The 26,746-nt window shown below is 39.7% G+C and overlaps 2 protein-coding genes across 5 annotated transcripts in view; both read left to right on the top strand.

Moving 5' to 3' along the window:
* Positions 1-11,585, top strand: part of LOC308692706 (protein mono-ADP-ribosyltransferase PARP4-like) — a 62,215-nt gene extending 50,630 nt beyond the window's left edge. Inside the window, exons 30-35 of one of the 3 annotated variants that reach the window (XM_081368988.1) lie at positions 8,348-8,479; positions 8,810-10,184; positions 10,300-10,445; positions 10,535-10,637; positions 10,729-10,861; positions 10,935-11,585. In XM_081368988.1, coding sequence (XP_081225114.1) covers positions 8,348-8,479; positions 8,810-10,184; positions 10,300-10,445; positions 10,535-10,637; positions 10,729-10,861; positions 10,935-11,136 — 2,091 coding nt within the window. In that variant the 3' untranslated portion in view covers positions 11,137-11,585. Of the gene's footprint in view, positions 1-8,347; positions 8,486-8,809; positions 10,185-10,299; positions 10,446-10,534; positions 10,638-10,728; positions 10,862-10,934 lie in introns of all 3 variants that reach the window. The other 2 variants (XM_081368987.1, XM_081368989.1) reach the window with 2 other exon arrangements.
* A 643-nt stretch (positions 11,586-12,228) lies between these two features.
* On the top strand, positions 12,229-25,822 carry LOC308692440 (protein mono-ADP-ribosyltransferase PARP4-like). Of its 2 annotated transcripts, none has more exons than XM_081368452.1 (35): positions 12,229-12,332; positions 12,602-12,734; positions 12,888-13,083; positions 13,393-13,507; positions 13,641-13,719; positions 14,087-14,185; positions 14,298-14,456; positions 14,570-14,707; positions 14,798-14,956; positions 15,092-15,243; positions 15,324-15,455; positions 15,992-16,090; positions 16,207-16,390; positions 16,486-16,633; positions 16,944-17,086; positions 17,554-17,685; positions 17,775-17,861; positions 17,951-18,115; positions 18,210-18,253; positions 18,389-18,467; positions 18,587-18,724; positions 18,848-19,055; positions 19,226-19,296; positions 19,624-19,811; positions 19,896-19,995; positions 20,108-20,278; positions 20,727-20,807; positions 20,899-20,979; positions 21,073-21,168; positions 22,042-22,173; positions 22,613-23,912; positions 24,028-24,173; positions 24,265-24,367; positions 24,459-24,591; positions 24,665-25,822. In XM_081368452.1, the coding sequence occupies exons 2-35, from the start codon at positions 12,609-12,611 to the stop codon at positions 24,864-24,866; spliced, it is 5,586 nt and encodes a 1,861-aa protein (XP_081224578.1). In that variant the 5' UTR covers positions 12,229-12,332; positions 12,602-12,608; the 3' UTR covers positions 24,867-25,822. The 2 variants fall into 2 exon arrangements, with proteins under 2 accessions (XP_081224578.1, XP_081224579.1); XM_081368453.1 differs by having other exon boundaries at positions 12,320-12,442.
* The last annotated feature ends 924 nt before the right edge of the window (positions 25,823-26,746 follow it).

The following is a 26,746-nucleotide window of genomic DNA, read 5'->3' as shown; positions in this document are numbered from 1 at the left end:
GTGCATCGGGTTTCATTCTCGCGCAGCTTTCATGAGCGGGTCTTTTCCGCTCCGTGAGCGCCGCCGCACTCTCCGTTCCGTGTGTCTGTGTGTGTGTGTGTGTGTGTGTGTGTGTGTGTGTGTGTGTGTGTGTGTGTGTGTGTGTATGTCGGCCATAGGTGTAGGCGGCTGTGCTCTCTGCTCAATGTTCGACTCCGTGTTTGCGCTGCGCGTTCTGCTCTGTCGTTCACGGCCCAAACGCTTCAATCATGTACCGAGCACTGGAAAAGCAAAGTCCGCTCAAATAAGGTGAAATTTCTCTTTAGACTTCTGTTTGCTGAGCTGGTATAGTAGGATATTGCTGGGCAACAATGTTAAAGGGATAGTTCACCCAAAAATGAAAATTCTGTCATTTACTCTCCCTCAAGTTGTTCCAAACCTGTATGATTTCCTTTCTTCTGCTGAACACAAAACAAGATATTTTAAAGAAGGTTGGTAATTAAACAGTTGCTGGTCCCCATTGACTTCCATAGTATTTTTTTTCCTACTAACGAATCAATGGGGTCCATCAGTCGTTTGGTTACCGACTTTCTTCAAAATATCTTCTTTTGTCTTCAGCAGAAGAAAGAAAGATATAAAGGTTTGGAACAACTTGAGGGAGAGTAAATGATAATCATACATGCTCTGGTAATAATAGCTTTTTTAGGACTATAGTTTATTTTTATATCGGGTTAAAAAAAATGGAAAAAAAAATCTTAAATTGATTGTTGATTGATTATTGAAAAAGAATAATACATTGATATATTGATGTTTAATATTATTTTAATATAGGGCTATTTTCTGTTCCTTTTTTTCCGGTGATTCTAAGTTTAATTATTGATGATTACAAGCTTGGAGGAAATGCAATTAATTGCAATTAATTACAGCAAATTGTGCAATTAATTAGTTAATTTCTTTTAATCGATTCCCAGCCCTAATATATATATATATATATATATATATATATATATATATAACATTTTTAGAAGATATGGGGCTTTTAGTTTTTACTTTTTTGACATTATTTAAATCCCTCGCCATAGCAAAACCGTTTGAGATATGTATTATCTGTTCACAATTTAGCATCTTTAATGTATTTTCATCTTGTTGAAATAGTTTGGTGGGAATAAAATAAACCACTTAAGAGGAGTGGGTAAAAATTCAGAGGCTGAATTTGCAAAGAAATCCACATTCAAACCAAAATACTTCCTGTTGGTCTGAGCTAATGACTGTAAATTAGAAAGTTGTCCGGCTCGGTGAGACCAATATACGTACTGATTTTTGTAACTGTTGGTAAAACTAACCCCCCCCCCACACACACTTTTGTCAAAAGCATTTTGAAAGTGACCCACTTCCTGCTGCCAGTTGGTGGCGCTATAACTTTGACTCACAATAGTTACATCCATCTGATTGGCCTCTTACCACGAACACACTGCTGAAGTTTCATCAAGATCAGTTAATGTATGCAGAAGTTTTAACACTTTGTGTCTCTCTTTTCTCGCCATAAATTTGTTTCCTCGCCACGTCCAAACCGTTCGAGATATCAAAAATCCGTCCGCAATTTAGCATCCTCAATGTCTTGACTTCATGCTGACCGAGTTTGATGGGGATTTAATTAATTCATTAGGAGGAGTAGTTCACATTCCACAGCAAGTGTTTTCCAAACAACCCATAATAGCCGACTTCCTGTTGGGCTGGCGTGAAACTTGACAGAGGGAAAGTTGTTTGGCCCGATGAGATCTATATGTGTACCGAGTGTCATATTAATTCATGCAAGTGTGTTTGATATATGGACCAAGTTTTCAGACCCCGTTCAAGGGGGCGCTGTTGAGCCCCCCCGCCACGCCCGTTTCTGAAACTTTTCACATGTCTACTGGCTAATAAGTGTTATGTGTCTGTTGAGTTTCATCCAATTTCAAGCATGCTAAGAGTCTCAAACGCATCAAAAAAGAATATTAATGTTTGATGCATTGCCATGGCAACAGTATTAAAGATATCAATAATCCTTCCACAGGTCTACATCTGCCGTGTGTTTACATTATACACATAAAATTTGAAGCAAATCGGGTAAAAATAAGAAAGTGACTTCAAAGCATTTTGAAAGTGACAAACTTCCTGCAGCCAGTTGGTGGCGCTATAACTTTGACTCACAATAGTCACATCCATGTGATCGGCCTCTTACAACGAACACACTGCTGAAGTTTCATCAAGATCAGTTAATGTATGCAGAAGTTATAACACACTTCCTGTGTCCCATTATTCGCCATAAATTCGTTTCCTCGCCACGGCCAAACCGTTCGAGATATCAAAAATCTGTTCGCAAGAATTCATCCTCAATGTCTTGACTTCATTCACACCGAGTTTGGTGGCGATCGGATGAATTCCCTAGGAGGAGTATTTCACATTCCATTGTATGCGTTTTCCAAACAACGTATAATAACCGACTTCCTGTTGGGCTTTTGTAAAACTTAGAGCACGAAAGTTGTTCGGCCCGATGAGATCTATATGTGTACTGAGTTTCATATTATTACATGCAAGCGTGTTTGATATATGGACCAAGATTTCGGACCCCATTCCAGGGGGCGCTGTCGAGCCCCCCTGCCACGCCCGGGTACCAGCTTCAGTCCAGCCCTGATGGCTGCGGGTTCTGACCTGTGTGCAAAGTTTCAAGAGTTTTTATGAGCCTGTTAAGGGCCCCAAAAGTGGCAAAAAGGCAAAAAATAATAATAATGAAGAAAAAAATAATAATAATCCTTACGAAAACAATAGGGCGTTCGCCCTTTCAGGGTTTGGGCCCTAAAAATCCTTACAAAAACAATAGGGCCTCCGCCCTTTAAGGGCTTGGGCCCTAATAAAAGGTGAAAAATAAAAGGTCAATAAAATGTGAAAGTGCACATTGTGAAACGCATTTTCAGACTTGGGTCACTAAATGGCCCAGCGGCAAAATTTATTGCCGATGCTATATAATGAAAATATACCAAATAGGGAGATCACGTGACCCTCTGACAGAGATGGCTGCTTGAGTCTTTAGCTCCCCAACTCGGTGTCGATTAATCATCCGTTTAAGTTTAAACTTCGGCACTAACGCAGCATATAGGTTTGTTACCAGTGGTGATGTCTAAACGTCAACTTTTACCAGCCTCTCCGGAGAAAAAACGGCTGAAGGATCCTGATAACGACGCAATGCGTGTCATGGTGGCCGACGAGCTGAAACTACAGCTTGGTGTCGTGCGAGAAATATTTAAGGAGGAATTTCAGCCGATCGCAGAAAGAATTGGTTCCCTGGAGAAAGAGATGAGAATGATTAGCAACAACTTTGATAATATTCAGATGGCAGTTCGGAAAGTTAAGCAAGACTCGGCTACAGTTAAGTTGGCCGTAGATATGCTTCAAGACAAGATGGCGAGGCTGGAAGACAAGAGTCGTCAATGCAATATTCGCCTCGTTGGTCTTAAAGAAGGGGAAGAGGGCAGCGACGCTGTGGGCTTCATGCAGACTCAATTACCCCTGTGGATTCCCTCTCTTAAAGACAGACCGATAGAGATAGAAAGAGCACATCGCATTTATGCCGGGGACAGCAACAGAAAGGGCCCGCGAACATTAATCTTCAAACTGCTACGCTTTCAGGACAGAAACGCGATCCTTAAAGGAGCCCGATCTGTGGGTCAAATTCTTCACAGGGGTAGCTCGCTTCTTTTCTTCCCCGATTACAGTAACCAAACCGCCATGAAAAGACGTGAGATGAACCAATCTAGGAAAAAACTCACGCAACTTGGGATCACATCCTTCATGATTTATCCCTCTACGATCAAAGTGATGCATCGCGGATCAACCTCTCTTCTCGAAACGCCGGCTGAAGTGGAATCGTATTCTGCCCAGCAACAGGCATTCACTACGCCTCTGCCCGTATCTGATGACACATCTGTGGGAATGTTAACGGACGCCGACAGCCCCTAATCTCTAGGAACGGATTTAAAGGTTCTACTAACGCCGCGATTGTGCCGAGCAAGTTGGTGAACTGTGATGCCGAGTCGGCCCTTGGACTCGAGTGATCGACTGTTATGTTGGCCACGTATCCAGACGAGTTTTCTGTTTTGGCAGGCAGGAGAGTTCGTTCTAACTCTCTGCTTTCTGCCCTCTCATTCGGTTCCTGTTGTTGTTTCTTTAGAGATTCAGATGCCATGATTTTCCATGTAAGTCCACAATTGTTTGTTTTATATTCAAAGGGAGGTACTTTATTATTAATGATTTATGGCTCTTAAAGTAGTATCTTGGAATGTTAATGGTTTAAATGGCGCCATTAAGAGAACTAAATGTTTGGATTATTTACGAACTAAGCAAGCATCTGTTGTATTAATACAGGAGTCTCATTTGAAAGCTTGTGACGTACATCGTTTTCAGAATAGGCACTATAAATTAGTTTATTTTTCTTCGTCTACTAAGAAAACTAAGGGGGTTTTGATATTGGTAGCTCGGCGCCTCCCCTTTTCCATACATTGTTCGAAGAGTGACACAGAAGGTCGGATTACTTGTATACTCGGTACATGGTCCAATATTAAATGCGCGTTTGTTTCAGTTTATGCCCCTAATGAACAAGATAGTGAGTTTTATCAACAGCTTGTTCGTATGATACTAAGTTTTAGTGATTATTATCTTGTGATAGGCGGGGACTTCAATGCTGTGCATAATCCCTTACTTGATAGGTCCCAAATATCTCACTCTGATTTAACCTCCTCAAAGTTGTTTAATGATTTTATAAAACAGGTCAATGTATGTGACATATGGCGACTACAGAATGATAGCGCTAAGGATTATACATTCTTTTCAGCTCGCCACAAATCATACTCACGCATTGATTATCTGCTTGTATCTCCTGTCTATATTCCATTTATTGACAACGCTGATATATTACCCGTTCTTCTCTCAGATCATTCCCCGGTAACTTTGTGTCTTCTCCCATTTTCCTCTCCCTCTGGACGTAAACGTTGGAGATTTAACACATCCTTACTCCATGACCAAAAATTTATTTCGCAATTGCGTACCTCCTTAGTTGAGTTTATTGATTTGAACAGTGGTTCTTCAAACAACCCACAATCCTTATGGGAGGTGACAAAATGCTTTATTAGAGGGAAATGCATTTCTTTCTCTTCTTTTCGTCAAAAATCTAGAAATAGCCGCATAATTGAGCTGGAGAAACAAATTCAGACGTTAGAACAGGACCTTAAAAACAAATATTGTCAACGGAATGAGGAAGAACTTTGTGCAATTAAACATGAGCTAAAAGGATTACTTTTACACAGAGCTGAATTCATTATGCATCGAACAAGGCAATCTTATTATTTCAACGGAGAGAGACCAAGTAAATTATTAGCATTACGAATCAAGCAGATGGAATCTAGAGCAATCATACACGCTATAAAGAATGAAGACACTTTATGCACCCAACCCGAAGATATAAATCAGACTTTTAAAACTTATTTTGAACAACTATACACTTCGAATTCTTCAAGTTACCAACAACATACATCTTTTCTTCAACAGCTTCATCTTCCTAAAATTGATAAACATCATCAGGAGATGTTAAACTGTCCCCTGTCACTTGAAGAATTGAAGTTGGCTTTGGACTCTATGCCAAAGAAAAAATCTCCAGGAATTGACGGAATTCCCCCTGAACTAATCTTTGCTATTTGGGATATAGTATCACCACTTATTTTAAACTCATTTAATTTTGCAGTTGAAAACGGAGCCCTACATAGGGACCAAAACACAGCTCTGATAACCCTTTTACTTAAAAAAGGAAAAGATCCTCTAGAATGTGCTAGCTACCGTCCCATTAGTTTAATCACCACCGATGCTAAACTTTTCGCCAAAGCTCTAGCTCTTAGACTGAATAAATGCATAGACAGTATCGTTCACTTTGATCAGTCCGGTTTTCTCAAAGGCCGATTGGCGTCAGACAATATCAGACGACTATTACATATTATTCATAAATCCGATTCTTATCCAGCCTCCTCCGCAGTTCTCTCACTGGACGCGGAGAAGGCCTGTGATAGAATCGAATGGAGCTTTCTCTGGGCGGTTCTTGAATATGTAGGGGTCGGACAAGGATTTATTAAAATGGTTAAAACACTCTACAATAGCTGCTCAGCTCGTGTTTTTACGGGATTCTTAATGTCTTTGCCCATTGCCCTTAGTCGGGGTACTCGCCAAGGCTGTCCATTATCGCCTTTGCTTTTTACTTTATCAGTGGAGCCCTTGGCTCAAGCAGTACGTCAGTCAACAATTATACAACCCATTATCTGTGTAGATACCTCGCACAAAATCTCTCTTTATGCTGATGATATCTTGCTCTATGTTTCCAATATTTCTGAGTCTGTTCCTGAATGTTTAAATCTTTTTAATTTATTTGGTACTCTCTCGGGTTACAAAATTAATTGGAATAAATCAGAATTAATGCCCCTTAATGATGCAGCGAATCAGGAATCCAGTAGCTTACCTCCTTTGATTCCCATAGTTAAACAGCTTACATATTTGGGCATCATTATATCCCCTTCAATTCATCTTATCCCTAAATTTAACTATCAAACTCTCCTAAATAAGATCAAGGAAGATTTAGATAGGTGGTCACCCTTATGTTTAGCTCTTCACGGAAGAATATCTACTATTAAAATGAATGTACTTCCAAGGGTAAATTTTTTGTTCTCTATGTTACCGTTAGCACCACCTGAATTTTTTTTCAAAGAACTCAACACGGCTATTTCTAGATTTATCTGGATAAAGAATAAACCTAGAATCCGACTTAAGACGATGCAGCGTAAGAAACTTGATGGAGGTCTTTCATTCCCTGATTTTAAGATTTATAATCTAGCCTTCCAAACAAGAACAATCCAAACCTGGGTTAATCCTGATTACCGGGTTCCATGGCGAGACCTAGAAGTAAATATCACCCATCCGGTTCGCCTACAAGATCTACCCTTTGCAGGTGTTTCTAAATGTTCTAAGAAAAAGTATGGACCAATCATTGAGTATTCCCTTGAGGTATGGAAAAAGGTTGAGAAAAGAATGGGAGGCCCCTTCTTGTACACCGAAATAACACCATTGTGGCACAATACTTGTCTGTGTACTGGTAACAAACCTTTTGTCTTCAAAGCTTGGTCTGATGCTGGTATTTATACCTTGAAGGATTTTTTCTGTAAAAAAGGCATCAAATCGTTTCAGGAATTAAGCTTAGAATTTTCTTTACCTGGATTTTCTTTTTTTTTATATTTGAGACTGAGGTCAGCCCTGAAAGCATATGGCGTTCCTTGGTCCACTAACATTTTACCACATCCATTGTGGAAATGGCTGGACCCTAATACTTCCTCTAGTGGCTTAGTTTCTAAGGTCTACAATTCAATTCTTGTATTGCAATACTCGTATATTCCAGCTGTCCACTCCTGGGAAAGGGATGGTTTAGCTAAACCTGACTGGGATGTGGTATGGGCCAGATGTTTCACTGCATCTAAGAACCTGGCTCACCAGATGATTCATTATAAATGTATTAATAGGGCTTATATTACTCCCAGTGTATTATATAGGATGAAAGTTAGATCTGATCCATACTGTCATCTATGCAACACATCTACAGTAGGTTCTTATTTGCACATGTTTTGGGGATGCCCAACGGTGGTTCCTTTTTGGACCTTTGTAAGTATTGTTCTTTCGGAAATCCTACATTTGGATATACCTCAAGACCCATTGCTATTTCTACCTTTAGATGACTCAGCTCTTCAGTTGAATGCTCATCAAAAAAGGACCTTACTGACAGCAAGTACTGCTGCCAAAAAGACTATGTTAAAGCTATGGATAGAGCCATCTATACCAACAACTTTCATTTGGCTATCTTATTTCAGAGACATTGTATTGCTGGAAAGTACCACTGCAAAGGTCAATGGCGCAAAGGACAATACTATTCAGAGCTGGATAAAAATTGCGGACATTCTGTTAGATCAGCTGAGATTTTGACATCTTACATCTCCCTCTCTCTGTAATTTTATTATATATATATATATATATATATAATTTTCTTTTTTTTATTATTATTATTTATTTTTTTCTGTTTATATATGGACAGTTCTCATGGCATCTGTCTGTATATAGTTCAGTGAGCTTTGATATGTTTCTGGTCTGATAACATAATAAAAATATTGATCACAAAAAGAAAATATACCAAATATTGATAATGAAAATATACCAAAAATTCTCTGATATAAGAAGTCAACTTCTGCTAAAGTGTGATATATGACAGTTAAACTAAAATGACTTTTGTGATCTCAATTGCTCTTTGTAGGACCAGAATAAGCTTGAAACTGGATTGACAGATATTCCTAAACTCATATCAGAAGAGGATGTGGATATTTTGCCATATATGGGCTGGAGAACATACAGGACCATGGCTGGGCCTAGTTTTTGTGCTGATCATGTATGGGTAACAACAAAATGGTCTATTACAGCTGTTGTCATGCAATGTTGTATAATATAGTAAAAAGTAGTGGCTTTCCTGTATCTCAAACATCAGAGCATTAGCGCTTGCAACACCAAGGTCATGGGTTCAATTCCCATGGAAAGCAAGAACTGATAAAAATGTAAAAGTGTCCCTTGAAATGCAATGTAAGTTGCTTTGGATAAAAGCATCTGCCAAATGCATAAATGTCAATGTAAAATGTAGTATCTAAGCTGACATCATTCTGTATTCATACCAATCATTTTTATTTATATATATACAGTATATATAATTTTTATTTTTTTTTAGATGGATTCAGAGGAATCGTCCAGTAGCGGCTCCAGATCTCTTGACGGTTCAGCTCGTAGTTACATTGAAGAAGAAGTTACATTGTATTATGATAAAATTGATTCAGAGGAATGGCAAGAAAAAAAGAAGAAAAAAAAGAAAACAACTGATTTAGAGTGTGACTATGCGGATCCTACTGAGGATTTTGAAATGGAATTATCTGCAGCTCTCCCTCGTCTTCGCTCCAGTAGCAGCTGGCGTCCTTCACGTTTTGAAGGTAGCATTCTCGGTTTCGCAGGCTCAGCAAGAAAGTTTAGTTGTTCGTCTAGTTCTGATGAAAGTGATGCGACGCCTCACACAACCTCATCACAGGCTCCTGTAGGTGCCTCAATGGGTGCTCTCCCTCATCATCAAATTCTTAAAAAGTCAATGCAACCTCGGATTTCTCCTCGTCCTTCTGGTAGTGCCTTGATGTCCACATCTGACTCCATGAGTGACAGGCTTCCCCCTCCAACTACCCTTTGTCGTGTCTCCAAGGTTGCCTCCTCAGTGCCTCCTCCCCTTCGTGATTCTGCATCGGCGGACTCTCTCTCCATTGATTGCAGCCTTGATTCCTTTCTCCCCACGAGTGAAACTTATGCCCTTCGTCGTGCTGCAGCATTCGAGCATAGCACCTCAACTCCTCCTGTCTTTGCAGGTCCTCCTCCTCCTCCTCCTCTTAATTTTTCATCTAATCTGTTCTCGTCTTCCAGCCCCACTCCTCCTGCTCCTCTTTCTGGCAGGGTGAGCACATCTTTTTCAATGAGTGAAACTCCTGCCCTTCGCAGTCTGTCAGCGATCGATCATGGCATCTCAACTCCTCTCTTTGAAGGTCCTCCTATTCCTCCTCGTCTTACATCTAAGCAGAACTTGTCTCACAGCCCTACTCCTCCTCCTCCTCTTTTTGGCAGGCAGAGCGCATCTTTTTCAACGAGGGAATCTCTAGACCTTTGCTGTCTCTCAGAGATCCAGTGTGACGCCTCAACTCCTCCTGTCCTTGAAGGTCCTCCTATTCATCTTGCATCTAAGCAGTACTTGTCTCCCAGTCCTACTCCTCCTCCTACTTTTTTTAGCAGGGTGGGTGCCTCTTTTTCAAGGAGTGGCAAGGCTGCTGGCCCCGCTGTCTTTGGTTATCCCACAATGTCTGCGCCGCCCTCTCTCCCTGCATATTGTAGCTTTGGTGGTTTCCTTCAAAGTACGAATGAGCCTTTGGGCCTTTTTGGTTCCTCATCCTCCGGACTTTATGAAGCTTCTCATCAAGAACAAACACAACTAATGGAACCAGCAGCACAAGAAGCGCAACAACTAAAACGGCAAAGACTACTACAGTCACTAGACACTGTGACTTTTGCACAATGTAAGTTGGCTCACACTGATGAGGTTTCAATGTTGATGTGGAGTAAAAAAATCTTTCTATCCTTTGTCTCAATTTTATATCATTGTCTCATCTTTCTATCTTTTGTCTCATGAAGCTACAAGAAGGGCTGCTACTGGTTTTCAACTAAGGACTCAGCAATTTACAAAACCTCATGACATCTTGAATCTGTCGGTCATGGCAGATAAAACAAGCAAGCCTGACACCGTGGCCTGGAATGAGCTGTTTGAGCTTCAACATGAGGTTTTTACACATGATTTAATGCACTAGATTATACAGTATGTAAATGTGTAAGTCAAGGGAATATGAACTTTTGTATTGTTTGGATGTAGGATGGATACTGGGAGTGCACTGAGAGACTGAGCAGCTTCCTCAACCTGGACGTAGACTTTTTTGCCAATGTCTTCCTTCAGGAGAAAGGCATCCGTTCCTTTGGTATAAGATTTTTAAAATCGAATCTTCTTAATTTTTCAGACACAGTTTGTCTGTCAGAATCAGTTAATCAGTCACATGTTTTGTCTGTCAGGTGTGAAGGCTCATGCTGAAATTCTGAGACTGGTGGCGACTCTGCTGGTGCTGCAGCTGATCCGGGTGAAGAAGCTGGCAGTGGGACGGTTGCTCGAGTCTCTCCTCCGGCTGAAAGAGTCTCAGGAGTCCAGGTACGAGCACACGTCCTCATAGTGATTCACTCTTGTATATTTGATCCATAACTTTGTGCTCTTCTCCATTCAGGCCGATGCACTGGGAGGCAGTGAAGAGGGCCGTGGACTGGGCCTGTTGGACAGACAGACAGTATCCGTGTGTGTGCAGCAGGCTGGAGATCGGCCGGGATTGGGAATCTTCTACACGTCAGCTGCTGGGCTGTGATTCTCCACACCCATATTCCCCTCTCAAACCTGTTCTGGAGAGACGTGCGTGTGTATCAGTCATGTAGAAACTGGACACACACTTCATTTACAGTTGCTGCTTTACTTGCTGATTGCTTATTGCAAACAAATCTTTCTAGCCTTTAAGTGGTCTTAACAATATATTTAGACACTTTTGAAATATTAGATTAACTCAAAATATTGATGTAAAATGTCTGAATTTCATTGTATTCTAAAATATCAAGTGTTTGCAAGCTTTTTTTTAGAACTAGACATTTTTTCAGTTACAGTAATTGTAGTAGTGACTTTTAGTGGATCTATTAAGTAATTTCTCCTCAAGTTCGCACTGATGTCTTAGCGGAGCAACCACTAATGTAGGTCATCATCTATGATCATTAAGCAGTATGTTGATTTATCATTTAAAATTAAACAAAATTTGCCAAATGTTTTGTTGACACATGTGCTTGTGCTGTCTTTCTTTTAAGTAAATGAAAATAAATATATTGTTTGTTACCGTAAACGTTGGTGCCTCAAGGACCTGCACAGTCACAGAAAAGCTGTTGCCTCCTGTTCTGTGTAATAATCATCCATCCTAATGGACTTTCTCTGGATTCATGTCAACTAATTGTGCAAAAAAATATTATTGGGTTGTAATTTTTCTGGTTTGCTCTGCCAATTTTTATCCATCAGTAAAATAATGTATCACTCAGTGAAAGGCTGTCAAAGTTGTGGCAAGAACTCCATCAATTGATGTTCTAGGGATTCTTGACTTTTTATTCTGCTCTTACAATGTAAAAAAAAAAAATAGACTTTGTCTTGTCACCCGATTTAATTAATAATATTCTATAAATTAATTTGCTGTACTTTAATAGAAGAAACTCCTCAAATGGTATTTTTACGACATTGTGCCTTTTTTTATTTATTAGGTTTATTTATCATTTCTAAAGCAGGAAAACACAAGTGATGAAAAAGAGCTATGAGGTGCCGTGCAACTTGAATATTCACTTCAAACATATTACACCGATACACAGTCACTCACACACACACACACACGAAAACTCACCGTGTAGCTATGCTGTAGCCTACACGGCGCCTCATGAAGAACTGAGTTTCGACCACTGGATGGAGCCCGTCTAATGTTTATAAAGGGAGGGGGGGGTGACATACTGTACGAGTCAGGAAGTAATTTAACGAACTTTACATGCAGATTGTTTACGTCTCCTTTAATTGTATTTTCTTAAAATAGGGTATAAACTTCTCCACGGTAAGATATGCTCGTCCGTCTTCTAATGACGTGATATCTATCACACTGCGATTTGGATTATTGCCTGAATGTTTAATTACTTAAAAAGAAAATAAATTCACTTGTTTTAGGTATGTGTATAGTATGCATAATTTGTTAATACATATTCGATGTTTATTTGAACATGTTTGTGTTGATGCATAAAGTACATATATTTTATAGCGTTCGTATGATTGATTGATATATTTTCTTTGTTTATCTTCTGTCGTTTTTCTTGGCATGTTCTTCAGTGGCATCATGGCAGTGTTTGAAAACTGTACTGTAGTGTTAGATGTGAAGAATGTGCCTTATAAAGAGAAGAACAAGCTGAGATTGGCTCTTCAGGAAAATGGAGGAAACATATCTTATGTCATCAACAAAGAGGTTCGTATCCCACAAATAACATGGAAATGGGAACTGCCCTTCATGCTTTATAATGCTTAAAATAGTGTCTCAAGAGGTTAAAATAATTAAGTGAGCAATAGTTCCTACTAAAGATCTGCAGTGTGTCTTCTGACCTGCTTTTCTCTTCTCCAGTGCTCTTTTGTAGTCACCAGCAGTGTGAATGACCTGAGCAGTAACCGGCAGCGCAGCATCCAGAAGCTCCGGATCCCAGTGGTTGGGACCCAGTATGTGTGGAGCTGTCTGGATGAAGGGCATCTCCTGCCTTTGACGCAGCATGATTTGGCCCCACAGCTGGCTTGTCCCACCTCTGAATTCATCTCTCGTCCAGGTAGAAGTTTCATTAACCTAATTTATTGAATTCTTATATTTTCTTTCTTTGGTTAGAATAGATATGAGATGTTTGTGTCAAGTCACATGAGATGTGTAAACAAAATGGAGGAACATAATGGATGGGAGTGTCACAGCCAGATTAGTTGTGTTTGCTTACTGTGGGTGTGTTTTGTTCTTTTGTTGTACTCTTCTGTTGCAGCACATTTTTGTTGAGAAATATATTTGATATATTTAGGTATTGAGTAAATGAGATTAAACCATGCGTTTTTGTGGAGCTGTTGACATACTGTTGTTTTTCACCATAAAGAGGGAAAAGTGTCGACCCAGATACAAGAAAAAGAGGAGTTCAAAGGTCAGTCTGAACTCCCAAAGACTGAGATTGCGGCTCTTGAGAAGGGCAGACCCAGTCTCGGCAGGTTCAGGTATGCTCTTTTTTTTTGTCACCTTCAGTCCTTGAGTGTTATTAAAAAGTTTCTTTATTGTTCTACATTTTTCACATAATTTATTTAGATGTGCTAGTTTACCTGACTGCATCTTTTCATTTACCCAATGCAGAGTTTACAGAGGCGGCGACCATGAGCTGCCTGAATTTCCTTCATATTTTCAAGTGGCCAAGTATTCCGTTTTTGAGAAGGTGAGTGAGTGTCATAGTGTGTCACATCATTAAAAAATGTTCCTTCGATTTTCCCTTAATCTTTTAATTAAAAGAGTTAGTGTATTATGAAAAACACACTGTACATTTCAGAACTCAAAGTAGACCATTTATTCAAAATACACTGCACAAATGACTTACTTTCAACTTCCACAACTTTCTGAAGTCAGATAAATACATGGACACAACACCCATAGTTCATAAATTTGACAAACATAATAAGTCGATCTAGGGGGAAAAATAAAATAGTAATAAAATGTATGATGACCAGTTTAACACATTCCTGAAGTGATTCTTGTAGCCTCCATCACTGCCTGAGTTTGAAGGTGTTTTCATGTCTGTGTTGCAGGTCAAACCCAAGACTTTGTCTGTTTTGGAGCTGCAGAGTGCCAGAGGACGAAAAGGCCAGCAGTATCGTGTGTTGTCTTCAATCTTGCGTGAAGCTGAGGTTTGGTCATCTCGAACACCGTTTAAACTGTTTAGATGTTGTTATCATAGGACTCATATACTGTGAGAGAGGTAATGAACTCTTGACATGTCTTGACACTCTCTCATTGTAGAGCGCAGTGGTGCAGGACAAGCTTGTGTACTGCGTGACGTCTGAGGATGCTGTGGAAGCGTATCTCCTGCTGATGAAGGAGATGGAGACGCAGGGATTCACAAGGACTCACACGCTTCCTCCTGAGGTTGAACGCTTGGCGTCCTACAGCCTGCAGCAGGTTAGACAGAAACAGATCTATGAAGATCTATTTTATTCAGTTGATACTGTACAGTATGTGCATATATAACGTGTCCGATGAGTGTAAAATCAGTTCACTCTTTTGATTTGCAGCTTCTGTTGGAGGAGAAGCTGAACTGCAGCTCATTATCACAGGAAGTTGGCGTCTTTGTGGAGCTGGTTTGGACCGAAGCTCTCGGTTCCCTTAGTAACATCCTGACAGTCCCTGTCTCCAGAATCAGCCTTAATGATGTGAGAATGAGCCTTAGATAATCACACACACACATCCAATCATGAAGCTCACAGGAATGTTGTGTGTTTAATGTCTCTGTGCTGTTGCAGGTGAGCAGGGTGGAGGGATTGTTACTGCAGGCACAAAAGACTCAGAAAGAGGATGAAGTCAAGGCCCTGCTAGAGGAGGTCAACACTCTTCTACCCCTCAGAATGATCGACCCTCCTTCCAAACACAAGCTTGTGTCTCAGAAACTTGATCTTTGTCAGGTAACATGTATGCAATTAGAGTACATGGTTATATAGTTTCCTTCATATTTGGGGATTTTGGTAGATTCTTCAATATGGATTTTTAACTCCACACACAGTGCAGACTGGTACTTTAAAGTCTTCTGTCGTCCTCAGCTGATAAGAGACATTCTGAATGTGAGTGAAGCCACTCTGGGAAGCCCCTCGCCCTCGTCTCTGGGAAAGTATCGAGCTCTGAGGTGCAGCATTGAGGTTGTTCCACCACAAAACCCTGAGTTTCATGTTGTCTCTCAACTGCTTCAGGAAAGGTAAACTTGATTGTGACGACTGTGGTCTGAAGTTCAAACATGAATATATTATGATGGTGTTAATCTTGTATCCACTAAAGGCCTGTTCAGATTCAGCAGATACTGCGTGTAAACAGAGGGGTGGAGCTTCAAATGTTTTGGGAGGATTTAGGCAACATTAAGCCTCTCCTTCACTCCACCAGTCCCAGTAGTTTTGTTGGAATACTGTCACGGTAAGAGCATTTTCTTTTAAAAATAATATTTACACACAGTGACAAAACCACACAAACCTGTTTATGACAGACCATATACTGTGGTGGAGCAAGTGAAGAGAGATACAGTCGGTTTGGTTAAACCATGATTCTTGATATGGCTGATAGTAAGTGAATTTAGAAATAATAATGTACAAAAATGGACATTGTTGTTGAGATTTGCATTAAATGTAATAAGATTAAATTTAACCATTTATTTTAACCAGTTTAAATGCTGTTTAAAAACAAGTTTTAATACATTTATTAAATGTTATAGCTTATATAAATGTTATATGTTATAACTGTTTAAAAACTCTAATATCTGTCTAGAAATTGACAGAAGTCAATGTTTGTAATGTCTATTCAGTGATTTACTCTTCTGCAATAATCATGTAATGTCTTTTGTTCATTTTTGGGATTTTCTCAGCAAGTGTTAATGCGATTCATTATCATTCATTTAATTTATTATTTATCATGTAATTAATTAAATATAATTTTTAATGGAATATTCCATGTAGAGGTCTGCTGCTGCCCAGGGTTGGAGTCAAACAGCATGGAATTGAGAGGACGGATATCGGGAATCTTGGAGGAGGAATCTACTTCAGTGACTCTCTAAAGTCAGTGGTCTTTTGCATTATTCAGGAATCTTTAATTATGACAGATTTGTAAATACTCCACTTTCATGACAACTGAAGACTTGAGTTGGTCAGTAAGTTTCTGCTCTGTGTTAAAGCACTAGTGTGAAATACTCCAAGCCCAGTGTAACTGACGGCTCTCGGCTGCTGTTGGTGTGTGAAGTGGCGTTGGGTCGCTGCAAAGACCTGCTGAAGAAAGACACTACTTTGACCTGCGCCCCTGTCGGCTACCACAGTGTACATGGAGTCCGCCGCACACCCAACAGACTCTCTGAATTTGAGGTGCTAGTCATTTTCTCTGTACTAAATTATTCTGCTCATGTTTTTGGGATCTAATGTGATTCTTGTGTTTGTGTGTGCTGGTTTCTATTTGACAGGATGATGAGTTTGTTGTCTATAACACAGAGCAGATCAGACTGAAGTATGTGGTTCAGTACACTCTGGAGGGAGACGAGTTAAAAGAGTTCCAGCCTCATATCAACACAGTTGTGGAGTTCACACAGCTCACTGACACGTCTGACGTCTGTGAGTAACGTCCAGTGAACAGGACATGTAGAAAGAGCTTTTATATGTGGAGGAATCTGTTGTAGATCTGTCAAATCCATTAAAAATGTAATCAAATTACGTGATGGCGGAGCCCATATTGTTGTGTGCAGCACTCCAATATATAGCGCTACAACAAGTTTGAGTCCTGCAGAACAGCCCTTTAATGGTGAACTTTGACATGGCGGAGGGAAAAATCATTCCTCAGGGACATCTGATGCTCTGTGAAGCTGAATGCTCTGATTTGGATTTGTGAAATTGATCATTGGTTTTGTTTAATGTGTTTCTTTAGTGTCCAGTGATGACAGTGAGGGTTTGGAGTCCACTAAAAACCCTCTGGACGAGATGACTGCAGGTTTGCTGGACAGCAGTGGTCAGAAAATTCCTCTTCAGGCTGTCAATGTGAGGTGCAAGCTGATGGACCTGCTGTGTCAGGTGTGATACTACAGCTGGACTGCGAGTGTATGAGCGATACAAAGCAGTTGTGTGTTTTTCAATCAAAGCATCACTGTTTTCTCTCACTGCTAAGGTCAATCATGTGTTCAACAATGTTATGAAATATAAAAAGTCAGAATAAAGGATAAATAGAATAAGTTAAATATCAGAAAATATGATGATTAAAAATATGAACATTTTAATTAGAGATGAAGAGGCTGACAGCAAATATGGGGTGGTCAAAAATTTGTTGTTAAATTTGAAGGCAGATGAAAACAAAACAGCAATGGACACAATTATAATAGGGAACAAAAAGTGCAATAGGGAACAAAGACATGACGTGGTGATCAAGAACTTCAAAATAAAATCCAATAGGGTTAACAAAATAAAAGAAAGAACCATAGCAAAATTATAATGACAATTTCAAACTGTAACCATAACCAAAACTTTCTCTGCTCTGTCATCAGGTCATCATTTTTCAGACCTACACAAACAAGAGTGCTGTTCCCATTGAAGCAAAGTACGTCTTTCCACTGGAGGAGACGGCAGCAGTGTGTGGATTTGAAGCCTTTATCAATGGAAAACACGTTGTTGGAAAGGTTAAAGTCATTCAGAATCTGCCGAATGCAGCTTTTGCTCTTCATTTCTGCTTTCTCATCAGTTTTCAATGTCTTTCTTTGTCCTGTAGGTAAAGGAAAAAGAGCAGGCTCGTAAGGAGTACAAGCAAGCCATAGAGAAAGGCCATGGAGCCTACCTGATGGACCAGGATGCACCTGTGAGTTACTTACTACTGTTTCTTTCTCTGATGCATGAGTGATAATATATCAGAAGGCTTCTTTAAGGTCATGTGTTTATGTGAGGCAGGATGTATTTACTATCAGCGTGGGGAACCTTCCTCCCGGAGCCACAGTTTTGATCAAGGTGACGTTCATCACTGAGCTGGTGGTGAGATCAGGCTCTATAGTCTTCTCTCTGGCTGGCAGCGTGGCACCATGGCAACAGAGCGCCGCCCTTAATCTGACAACTCAGGTACGACACGATTGGTCTTTAGTCACTGTAGTTAAACTACTGTATGGGCTGCTGTTAGTTACAGTGTTTTGACTGAGAGTTTGTTGTATTTCAGGCAACTGTTGAAAAGATTGGTGTGACGGAGCTTCAGTCAGAGGGGTGAGAGTCTCAAACGCTGGGGAATTCACAGGGATATTCACTAAAGATTCACTAAAAATCTAAATGCATCTGCTGATGATTTACAATATTAAATCCAATATCACACTCTCTTTAATTCGTTCCCTCTTTCTTCAGGGAGTTTTCTCTCTCTATGTCCATTGAAATGCCTTACGAGATCATCAACTTGAGTTCTTCACACCGCATCAAAACCAAGGTTATTTTACTTATTTTTGTGGATTGTCTTACTAAATACTTGTTGTGTTCTCCAAAGGAAATAAAACATATTTGGTTATGAACAGTATTATTAACAGTATCAGTGTTTTTCCCGTTCAGATGACCGACTGTAAGGTAATGCTCAGCACGTTACCGGGACAGACTCTTGGATCTGAAGGGTTACAGGTGTACTTCAGTCTTTCTAATATCCACATGCCCAGGATGTGGGTCGAGAACCATCCGGATAAATATAGTCAGGTAATAAAATAATAAGTCACATCTGATTCATATTGCAGACAAAAATGCCTCTTTTTCTTTCACATGGCCTGATCTATAAAACACACAGAAAAGTCGTTCTCTGACACTCTTTGATCCCTACAGGCCTGCATGCTGGTGTTTTACCCAGACTTTAAGTCAAGCGGGGTTTCCAGCTCTGGAGATCCGTCCAGTGTAAGCGATGTGGTCATTCTACTGGACTCGTCCAAGTCCATGCGTGGAGACGCCATGCTAAACGCCCGCAGGATTGCCCTTCAAGTCCTTAAATCTCTGGACCGCTCCCTGAAGATCAACATCATCTCTTTCAGCACTGGTTAGTACTCACTGAAACAATTGTGCTGTTGTTCTAGTGATCATCTTGTAATGTAGACACTTTCATTTCCCTATAATTCTTGTAATTCACAGTAAAGCATTATGGGTGAAGAACATTATATGCTGGTACTTCATTCACACAGTGTTAATCTTAAAATATGTGTTTTTAAGATTACAAGGAAGCTTTTCCTGCACCAGTGCCTTTAGATGAAGCATCTGAACCAGCCAGAAAATTTATAATGGTGAGTAATGTTTAAAAATGGTTAAAGATGAGTGTTTCTGTGCTTTGAAAGGAGGCGTATTGAGATATTCTTCAGATTTTTTTAACTTCTTCCATCAGGAGACATCATTCGATTCACATTATGCATCATCTTCACTTCATTTCAGTTTTTCAGTTGTTGCTCATGGACACTCAGTTCCAATTAGAGCGAGATGTTTTGCCACCATAATGTTGTAGTTACAGCATCATCCAGCAGGGTGTAACTGTACCACACTAACCAGCTAAACCTTGAGCCCTTGGTTAATCACTAAAGTTCATGTTCATGTCATTGCATGTGTGGTCTCTTCAGTCCTGTAGTGGCACTGGTGGCGGCACTGAGCTGTGGCGGCCTCTCCAGAGCCTGAGCCTTCTCTCTCCCAGCCGGGGCGTGAGGAACATCCTTCTGCTCTCTGATGGACATGTTCAGAACCAGCCTCTGACCCTACAGCTGGTCCGAGAAAACTCCTGCCACACGCGCCTCTTCACCTGTGGACTCAGGTCTGCCTTTGAAGAGTTCAACACAAATCTCTTTAACACTTCAATTCATTTCTGAACCTACAGTTTGTGTTTGTGTTTGTCTAGCTTGACAGCTAATCGTCATATGCTCAGAGCTTTGGCTCAAGCAGGGGGAGGAACATGTGAATTTTTTGACACAAAGATGAAACACACTTGGGCAGAGAAGGTGAATCACGCAGTTTATTGTATTGTTGTGTTGATTAAGAAAAAGGGAACATTATCAGTTCAACATGGGCCGCTCTGAGGCTTGAGTTCACCAGATTTGCTGGTAATTTCAGGTGCGCGCTCAGGTTCAGCGTATGGAGTCTCCAGGCTGCAGATCAGTGGCAGTGAAGTGGCAGCAGTTTAATCCTACAGCGCCTCCTCCTGTTCAAGCCCCCTCACAGCTTCACGGCCTCTTCAGTGACTGTCACACTCTCATATACGGCTTTGTGCCGAACTGCACTCAGGTAGACCTGCGCTATTTACCAGCTGATCTGATTATGTTGTTGTTTATTGTAGTTTGGACTGAGTAATATATTGTAAAATTCACAGTATATCCGAAAGATTTTGCTAAAACTATAAAATTAAGAAACATTACAAATGTAGCTATTATTTGAGTATTTTTTACTATTATAGTTAGAGTTTGATGATGAATTATTTCCGCCTGTTTCATAAAATACATTCAAAGCTCTGAATCAACAGTTTGTTTGCATTATCATGTACATGAAGATTTTGTATGGCATTTTTTATATTAAAATATTTTTATATACAGTATGTAGGTAAATATTCACGATTATTTTGTCAGTATAGTTATATTGTTGCATACTATAAGTGAAAGTAATTAAATATTACTCTTCATATAGGTATGTTCATTTCTGCTGTAAATTTTTAATTGTGTAATATTCACACTTTTAGGCCACACTGTTTGGTGATTTGAGTGGGCAGGAGATCAAAACAATGGTTTCCACCACAGAACTACAAAAGACAAAAGGAACTGTGAGTGAACATCTTAAATACTTCATATAATCTGAAATATCATCAATTTTTGATCGTGTGTGTGTGTGTGTGTGTGTGTGTGTGTGTGTAGTTCCTTCACAAGTTAACAGCAAGAGCGATCATCAGAGACTATGAAGATGGCATTCTAGGCAACAGTGAAGCAGAACATGAGGTACAATATTTTACTGATTGTTGCTGTTTTTAATAGAACTGGCAAATTTGCTAACAGAAGAACTTGACTTGCTGTCTTGTATCTCTCTATCAGGGGAAGAAAGCAGAGCTGAAGTCCTACATCATTGAGCTCAGTAAAGAGTTCTCCATCTTGTCCCAGTTCACAAGCTTTGTCGCCATCGAAGAGAGGGTATGATTACTCATAATGTTGGGGTTATGTGTTCAGATCATTCATTCTAAACATATAGTAACAATAAATGGCTTTTTTAAATTCATAATAATTTACATTATCTGTAAAAACAAGATTTTAAATGTGTAGCATAATCTTTTATTGTTCTTTCAGGCAAAGAATTGTCTTTGTTCAAGTTTCAAGATCAAGAGAAACAAACAGAAAAATCAAAAACTGTTGCTCTGTCTTTCTTTCTAGCTTAAATTTGTTTGGTCACCCTTTTTACTCTGTAATGGTTTGCTGTGTTTTACTATTGAACCATCTTTACGAATAGTGTATTACCACCTATTCGTAAATTCGAAATTCGTAATACACCTATTCGTAAAGACTGTTCAATAGCAAAACAGAGCAAACCATTACAGAGCAAAAAGGGTGACCAAACAAATGTACAATAACATATAGTACCTAAGTAACATCTTCTACCTTTTCTTAATGCAACAATTTTTAATAATACAATTTTCTCAAGCATTTATGCTTTCAATGTCTAATCATGTAGCTATTCAAATTATGTTTCTTGCATGTGTTTTTAGGCAGCTTTTCCTTATACTTACCTATTATAATCGTTTGTTAAAAATGTTTTAATAAAAATAAAAGTTGAAAAATAAAAGGTCAATAAAATGTGAAAGTGCACATTGTGAATCGCATTTTCAGACTTGGGTCAATAAATGGCCCAGCGGCAAAATTTATTGCAGATGCTATATAATGAAAATATACTAAATATTGATAATGAAAATATACCAAAAATTATCTGATATAAGAAGTCAACTTCTGTTAAAGTGTGATGTATGACAGTTAAACTAAAATGACTTTTGTGATCTCAATTGCTCTTTGTAGGACCAGAATGAGCTTGAAACTGGATTGACAGATATTCCTAAACTCATATCAGAAGAGGATGTGGATATTTTGCCATATATGGGCTGGACTGAAGAGAAGCTCATGGATGGGCGTATTAAATGTGTTAATTATGTATGGGTAACAACAAAATGGTCTATTACAGCTGTTGTCATGCAATGTAGTATAATGTAGTATGTAATGTAGTAGTATAAATGCAACAGTGGCTTTCCTGTAGCTCAAACAGTAGAGCGTTAGTGCTTGCAACGCCAAGGTCATGGGTTCAATTCCCATGGAAAGCAAGAACCGATAAGAATGTAAAAGTGTACCTTGAAATGCAATGTAAGTTGCTTTGGATAAAAGCATCTGCCAAATGCATAAATGTAAATGTAAAACGTAGTATCTAAGCTGACATCATTCAGTATTCACACCAATCAATTATATATATATATATATATATATATATATATATATATATATATATATATATATATATATATATATATATATATATATATATAAAATAAAAAAATTATATATATATATATATAATTTTCTTTTTTTTTTTTTTAAGGAGGATTCAGAGGAATGGTCCAGTAGCGGCTCCAGATCTCTTGACGGTTCAGCTCGTAGTTACATTGAAGAAGAATTTACATTGTATGATGAAAAAATTGATTCAGAGGATGACTATGCGGATCTTACTGAGGATTTTGAAATGGAATTATCTGCAGCTCTCCCTCTTCTTCGCTCCAGTAGCAGCTGGCGTCCTTCACGTTTTGAAGGTAGCATTCTCCGTTGCAGACGCTCAGCAAGAAAGTTTAAGTTAAGTTCTGATGAAAGTGATGCGACGCCTCACACAACCTCATCACAGGCTCCTGTAGGTGCCTCAATGGGTGCTCTCCCTCATCATCAAATTCTTAAAAAGTCAATGCAACCTCCTCGTCCTTCTGATAGTGCCTTGATGTCCAAATCTGGCTCCATGAGTGACAGGCTTCCCCCTCCCCCTCCAACTTCCCTTGGTCGTGTCTCTAGGGTTGCCTCCTCAGTGCCTCCTCCCCTTCTTGATTCTGCATCGGCGGACTCTCTCTCCATTGATTGCAGCCTTGATTCCTTTCTCCCCACGAGTGAAACTTATGCCCTTCGCCGTGCCACAGCATTGGAGCATAGCGCCTCAACTCCTCCTCTCTTTGCAGGTCCTCCTCCTCCTCCTTCTCTTATTTTTTCATCTAATCTGTTCTCGTCTTCCAGCCCCACTCCTCCTGCTCCTCTTTCTGGCAGGGTGAGCACATCTTTTTCAACGAGTGAAACTCCTGTTCTTCACAGTCTCTCTGTGATCGATCATGGCATCTCAACTCCTCTCTTTGACGGTCCTCCTATTCCTCCTCGTCTTGCATCTAAGCAGAACTTGTCTCACAGCCCTCCTCCTCCTCCTCTTTTTGGCAGGCAGAGCGCCTCTTTTTCAACGAGGGAATCTCCTGACCTTCACCGTCTCTCAGAGGTCCAGTGTGACGCCTCAACTCCTCCTCTCTTTGAAGGTCCTCCTATTAATCTTGCATCTAAGCAGTACTTGTCTCCCAGTCCTACTCCTCCTCCTACTTTTTTTAGCAGGGTGGGTGCCTCTTTTTGTGGCAAGGCTTCTGGCCGCGCTGACTTTGGTTATCCCACAATGTCTGCGCCGCCCTCCCTCCCTCTCTCCTATAGTGGCTTTGGTGATTTCCTTCAAAGTACGAATGAGCCTTTGGGCCTTTTTGGTTCCTCATCCTCCAGACTTTATGAAGCATCTCATCAAGAACAAACACAACTAATGGAACCAGCAAAACAACTAAAACGGCAAAGACTACTACAGTCACTAGACACTGTGACTTTTGCACAATGTAAGTTGGCTCACACTGATGAGGTTTCAATGTTGATGTGGAGTAAAAAAATCTTTCTATCCTTTGTCTCAATTTTATATCATTGTCTCATCTTTCTATCTTTTGTCTCATGAAGCTACAAGAAGGGCTGCTACTGGTTTTCAACTAAGGACTCAGCAATTTACAAAACCTCATGACATCTTGAATCTGTCGGTCATGGCAGATAAAACAAGCAAGCCTGACACCGTGGCCTGGAATGAGCTGTTTGAGCTTCAACATGAGGTTTTTACACATGATTTAATGCACTAGATTATATACGGTATGTAAATGTGTAAGTCAAGGGAATATGAACTTTTGTATTGTTTGGATGTAGGATGGATACTGGGAGTGCACTGAGAGACTGAGCAGCTTCCTCAACCTGGACGTAGACTTTTTTGCCAATGTCTTCCTTCAGGAGAAAGGCATCCGTTCCTTTGGTATAAGATTTTTAAAATCGAATCTTCTTAATTTTTCAGACACAGTTTGTCTGTCAGAATCAGTTAATCAGTCACATGTTTTGTCTGTCAGGTGTGAAGGCTCATGCTGAAATTCTGAGACTGGTGGCGACTCTGCTGGTGCTGCAGCTGATCCGGGTGAAGAAGCTGGCAGTGGGACGGTTGCTCGAGTCTCTCCTCCGGCTGAAAGAGTCTCAGGAGTCCAGGTACGAGCACACGTCCTCATAGTGATTCACTCTTGTATATTTGATCCATAACTTTGTGCTCTTCTCCATTCAGGCCGATGCACTGGGAGGCAGTGAAGAGGGCCGTGGACTGGGCCTGTCGGACAGACAGACAGTATCCGTGTGTGTGCAGCAGGCTGGAGATCGGCCGGGATTGGGAATCATCTACACGTCAGCTTTTGGGCTGTGATTCTCCACACCCATATTCCCCTCTCAAACCTGTTCTGGAGAGACGTGTGTGTGTATCAGTCATGTAGAAACTGGACACACACTTCCCCCTTCATTTACAGTTGCTGTTTTACTTGCTGATTGCTTATTGCAAACAAATCATTCTAGCCTTTAAGTGGCCTTAACAATATATTTAGAAACTTTTGAACTACAAGACTCACTCAAAATATTGATGTAAGATGTCTGAATTTCATTGTATTCTAAAAAATCAAGTGTTTGCAAGCTTTTTTTTAGAACTAGACATTTTTTCAGTTACAGTAATTGTAGTAGTGATTTTTAGTGGATCTATTAAGTAATTTCTCCTCAAGTTCGCACTGATGTCTTAGCAGAGCAACCACTAATGTAGGTCATCATTATGATCATTAAGCAGTATGTTGATTTATCATTTAAAATGAAACAAAATGTGCCAAATGTTTTGTTGACGTGTGCTTGTGCTGTCTTTCAAGTAAATGAAAATAAATATATTGTTTGTTACCGTAAACGTTGGTGCCTCAAGGACCTGCACAGTCACAGAAAAGCTGTTGCCTCCTGTTCTGTGTAATAATCATCCATCCTATACTAATGGACTTTTTTTTTACAAAAGTTAAAACGGCTTAAATTCATGGAATGATTATTAGAATCAAATCTTTATTCCTTGGGAATTACTCGTCAAGCCACTTATAGCCCTCTGCGTTTTAAAAAAATTGGTTATTTCAAATATATGTCAACTAATTGTGCTAAAAATTCTTATTGGGTTGTAATTTTTCTGTTTTGCTCTGCCTATATTTATCCATCAGTAAAATAATGTATCAGTGAAAGGGTGTCAAAGTTGTGGCAAGAACTCCATCAATTGATGTTCTAGGCCGGATTCTTGACTTTTTATTCTGCTCTTACAATGTAAAAAAATTAAATAATTGTGAAGTCTTGTCACCCGATTTAATTAATAATATTCTATAAATTAATTATCTGTGCTTTAATAGAATAAACTCCTCAAATTGTATTTTTTACGACATTGTGCCTTTTTTTATTTTATTTACGTTTATTTATCATTTCTAAAGCAGGAAAACACAAGTGATGAAAAAGAGCTATGAGGAGCCGTGCAACACTTGAATATAAGAATGTTCACTTCAAACATATTGCACCGATACACCCAGAGCCGGATTAACGCAAAGGCAAACTAGGCACGTGCCTAGGGCCCGATTGGCGGGATGGGGCCCAGACAGAGGGACAAAAAAAAAAAAAAAAAAAAAAAAATTAAATGTCCTATCTACAATTTATTTCAAAATGTAGCCTATTAATCAACTAAAAATAGTGACGATGTTTATCTTAACCATAGACTGTTACATTACGTCACATTAACGCCAGCCCATGACTGTAGAGGCGCCAGCCAGTTTAGTCCGAGGGGACGTCAGAGGCGATCAGAGGCGGTCAACGAACGCATCCATCAGGTGCTGAGTGCGAAGCAAAAGCAGAAATAGGCACGCAAAGAAGCACAGCTCGTAATGCAGGTCATCGATTTTGGTGTGATTGCAATGTATTTTAAATATAAACTTGTGGGATACTGTAGATCAGCGTCATTTCTGGAAAAACCATTCACCGCTTTATGAGTTTAAAAGAGCGCGAGCGTCATTAACGTGCCCAGACGCGACGCTTTGAATTTGCGCGTACAATCAATGAATAACATCGCGTCCAGAGCTGACTAGTAAAAAAGCTACAAAAGTAAAAGACAAGACGTTTGTATTCAAAGTTAAAAAACCAACACACTGCAACATTTTTAAATGTTTCAAATAAAAGATCTCATATGGGTCTATCTTCTATATTCTGATGCTGATGATTAGATAATACCCTGACATCAAAGCCTATAGGAATATTAGTTTAGATTTTTTTTCCTGCTCAGTAGCGATCGTGTCTTTCTCTTCCACTTGATTTG

Source organism: Scardinius erythrophthalmus, assembly GCF_964197995.2.
Source record: "Scardinius erythrophthalmus genome assembly, chromosome: 6".
Classification (NCBI taxonomy): Eukaryota; Metazoa; Chordata; class Actinopteri; order Cypriniformes; family Leuciscidae; genus Scardinius; species Scardinius erythrophthalmus.
Note: the sequence above shows the minus strand (reverse complement) of the source record. Positions and strands in the feature narration are given on the sequence as shown.

What these genes read in the sequence shown, in the direction of transcription:
- LOC308692440 (XM_081368452.1), top strand. Translation starts at nt 12,609, where the DNA reads ATGGCAGTGTTTGAAAACTGTACTGTAGTGTTAGATGTGAAGAATGTG. An exon ending in CACTGACACGTCTGACGTCT is followed by an intron (nt 16,634 to 16,943) that starts GTGAGTAACGTC and finishes GTGTTTCTTTAG; the next exon opens with TGTCCAGTGATGACAGTGAG. An exon ending in CAGCCAGAAAATTTATAATG is followed by an intron (nt 19,297 to 19,623) that starts GTGAGTAATGTT and finishes TGGTCTCTTCAG; the next exon opens with TCCTGTAGTGGCACTGGTGG.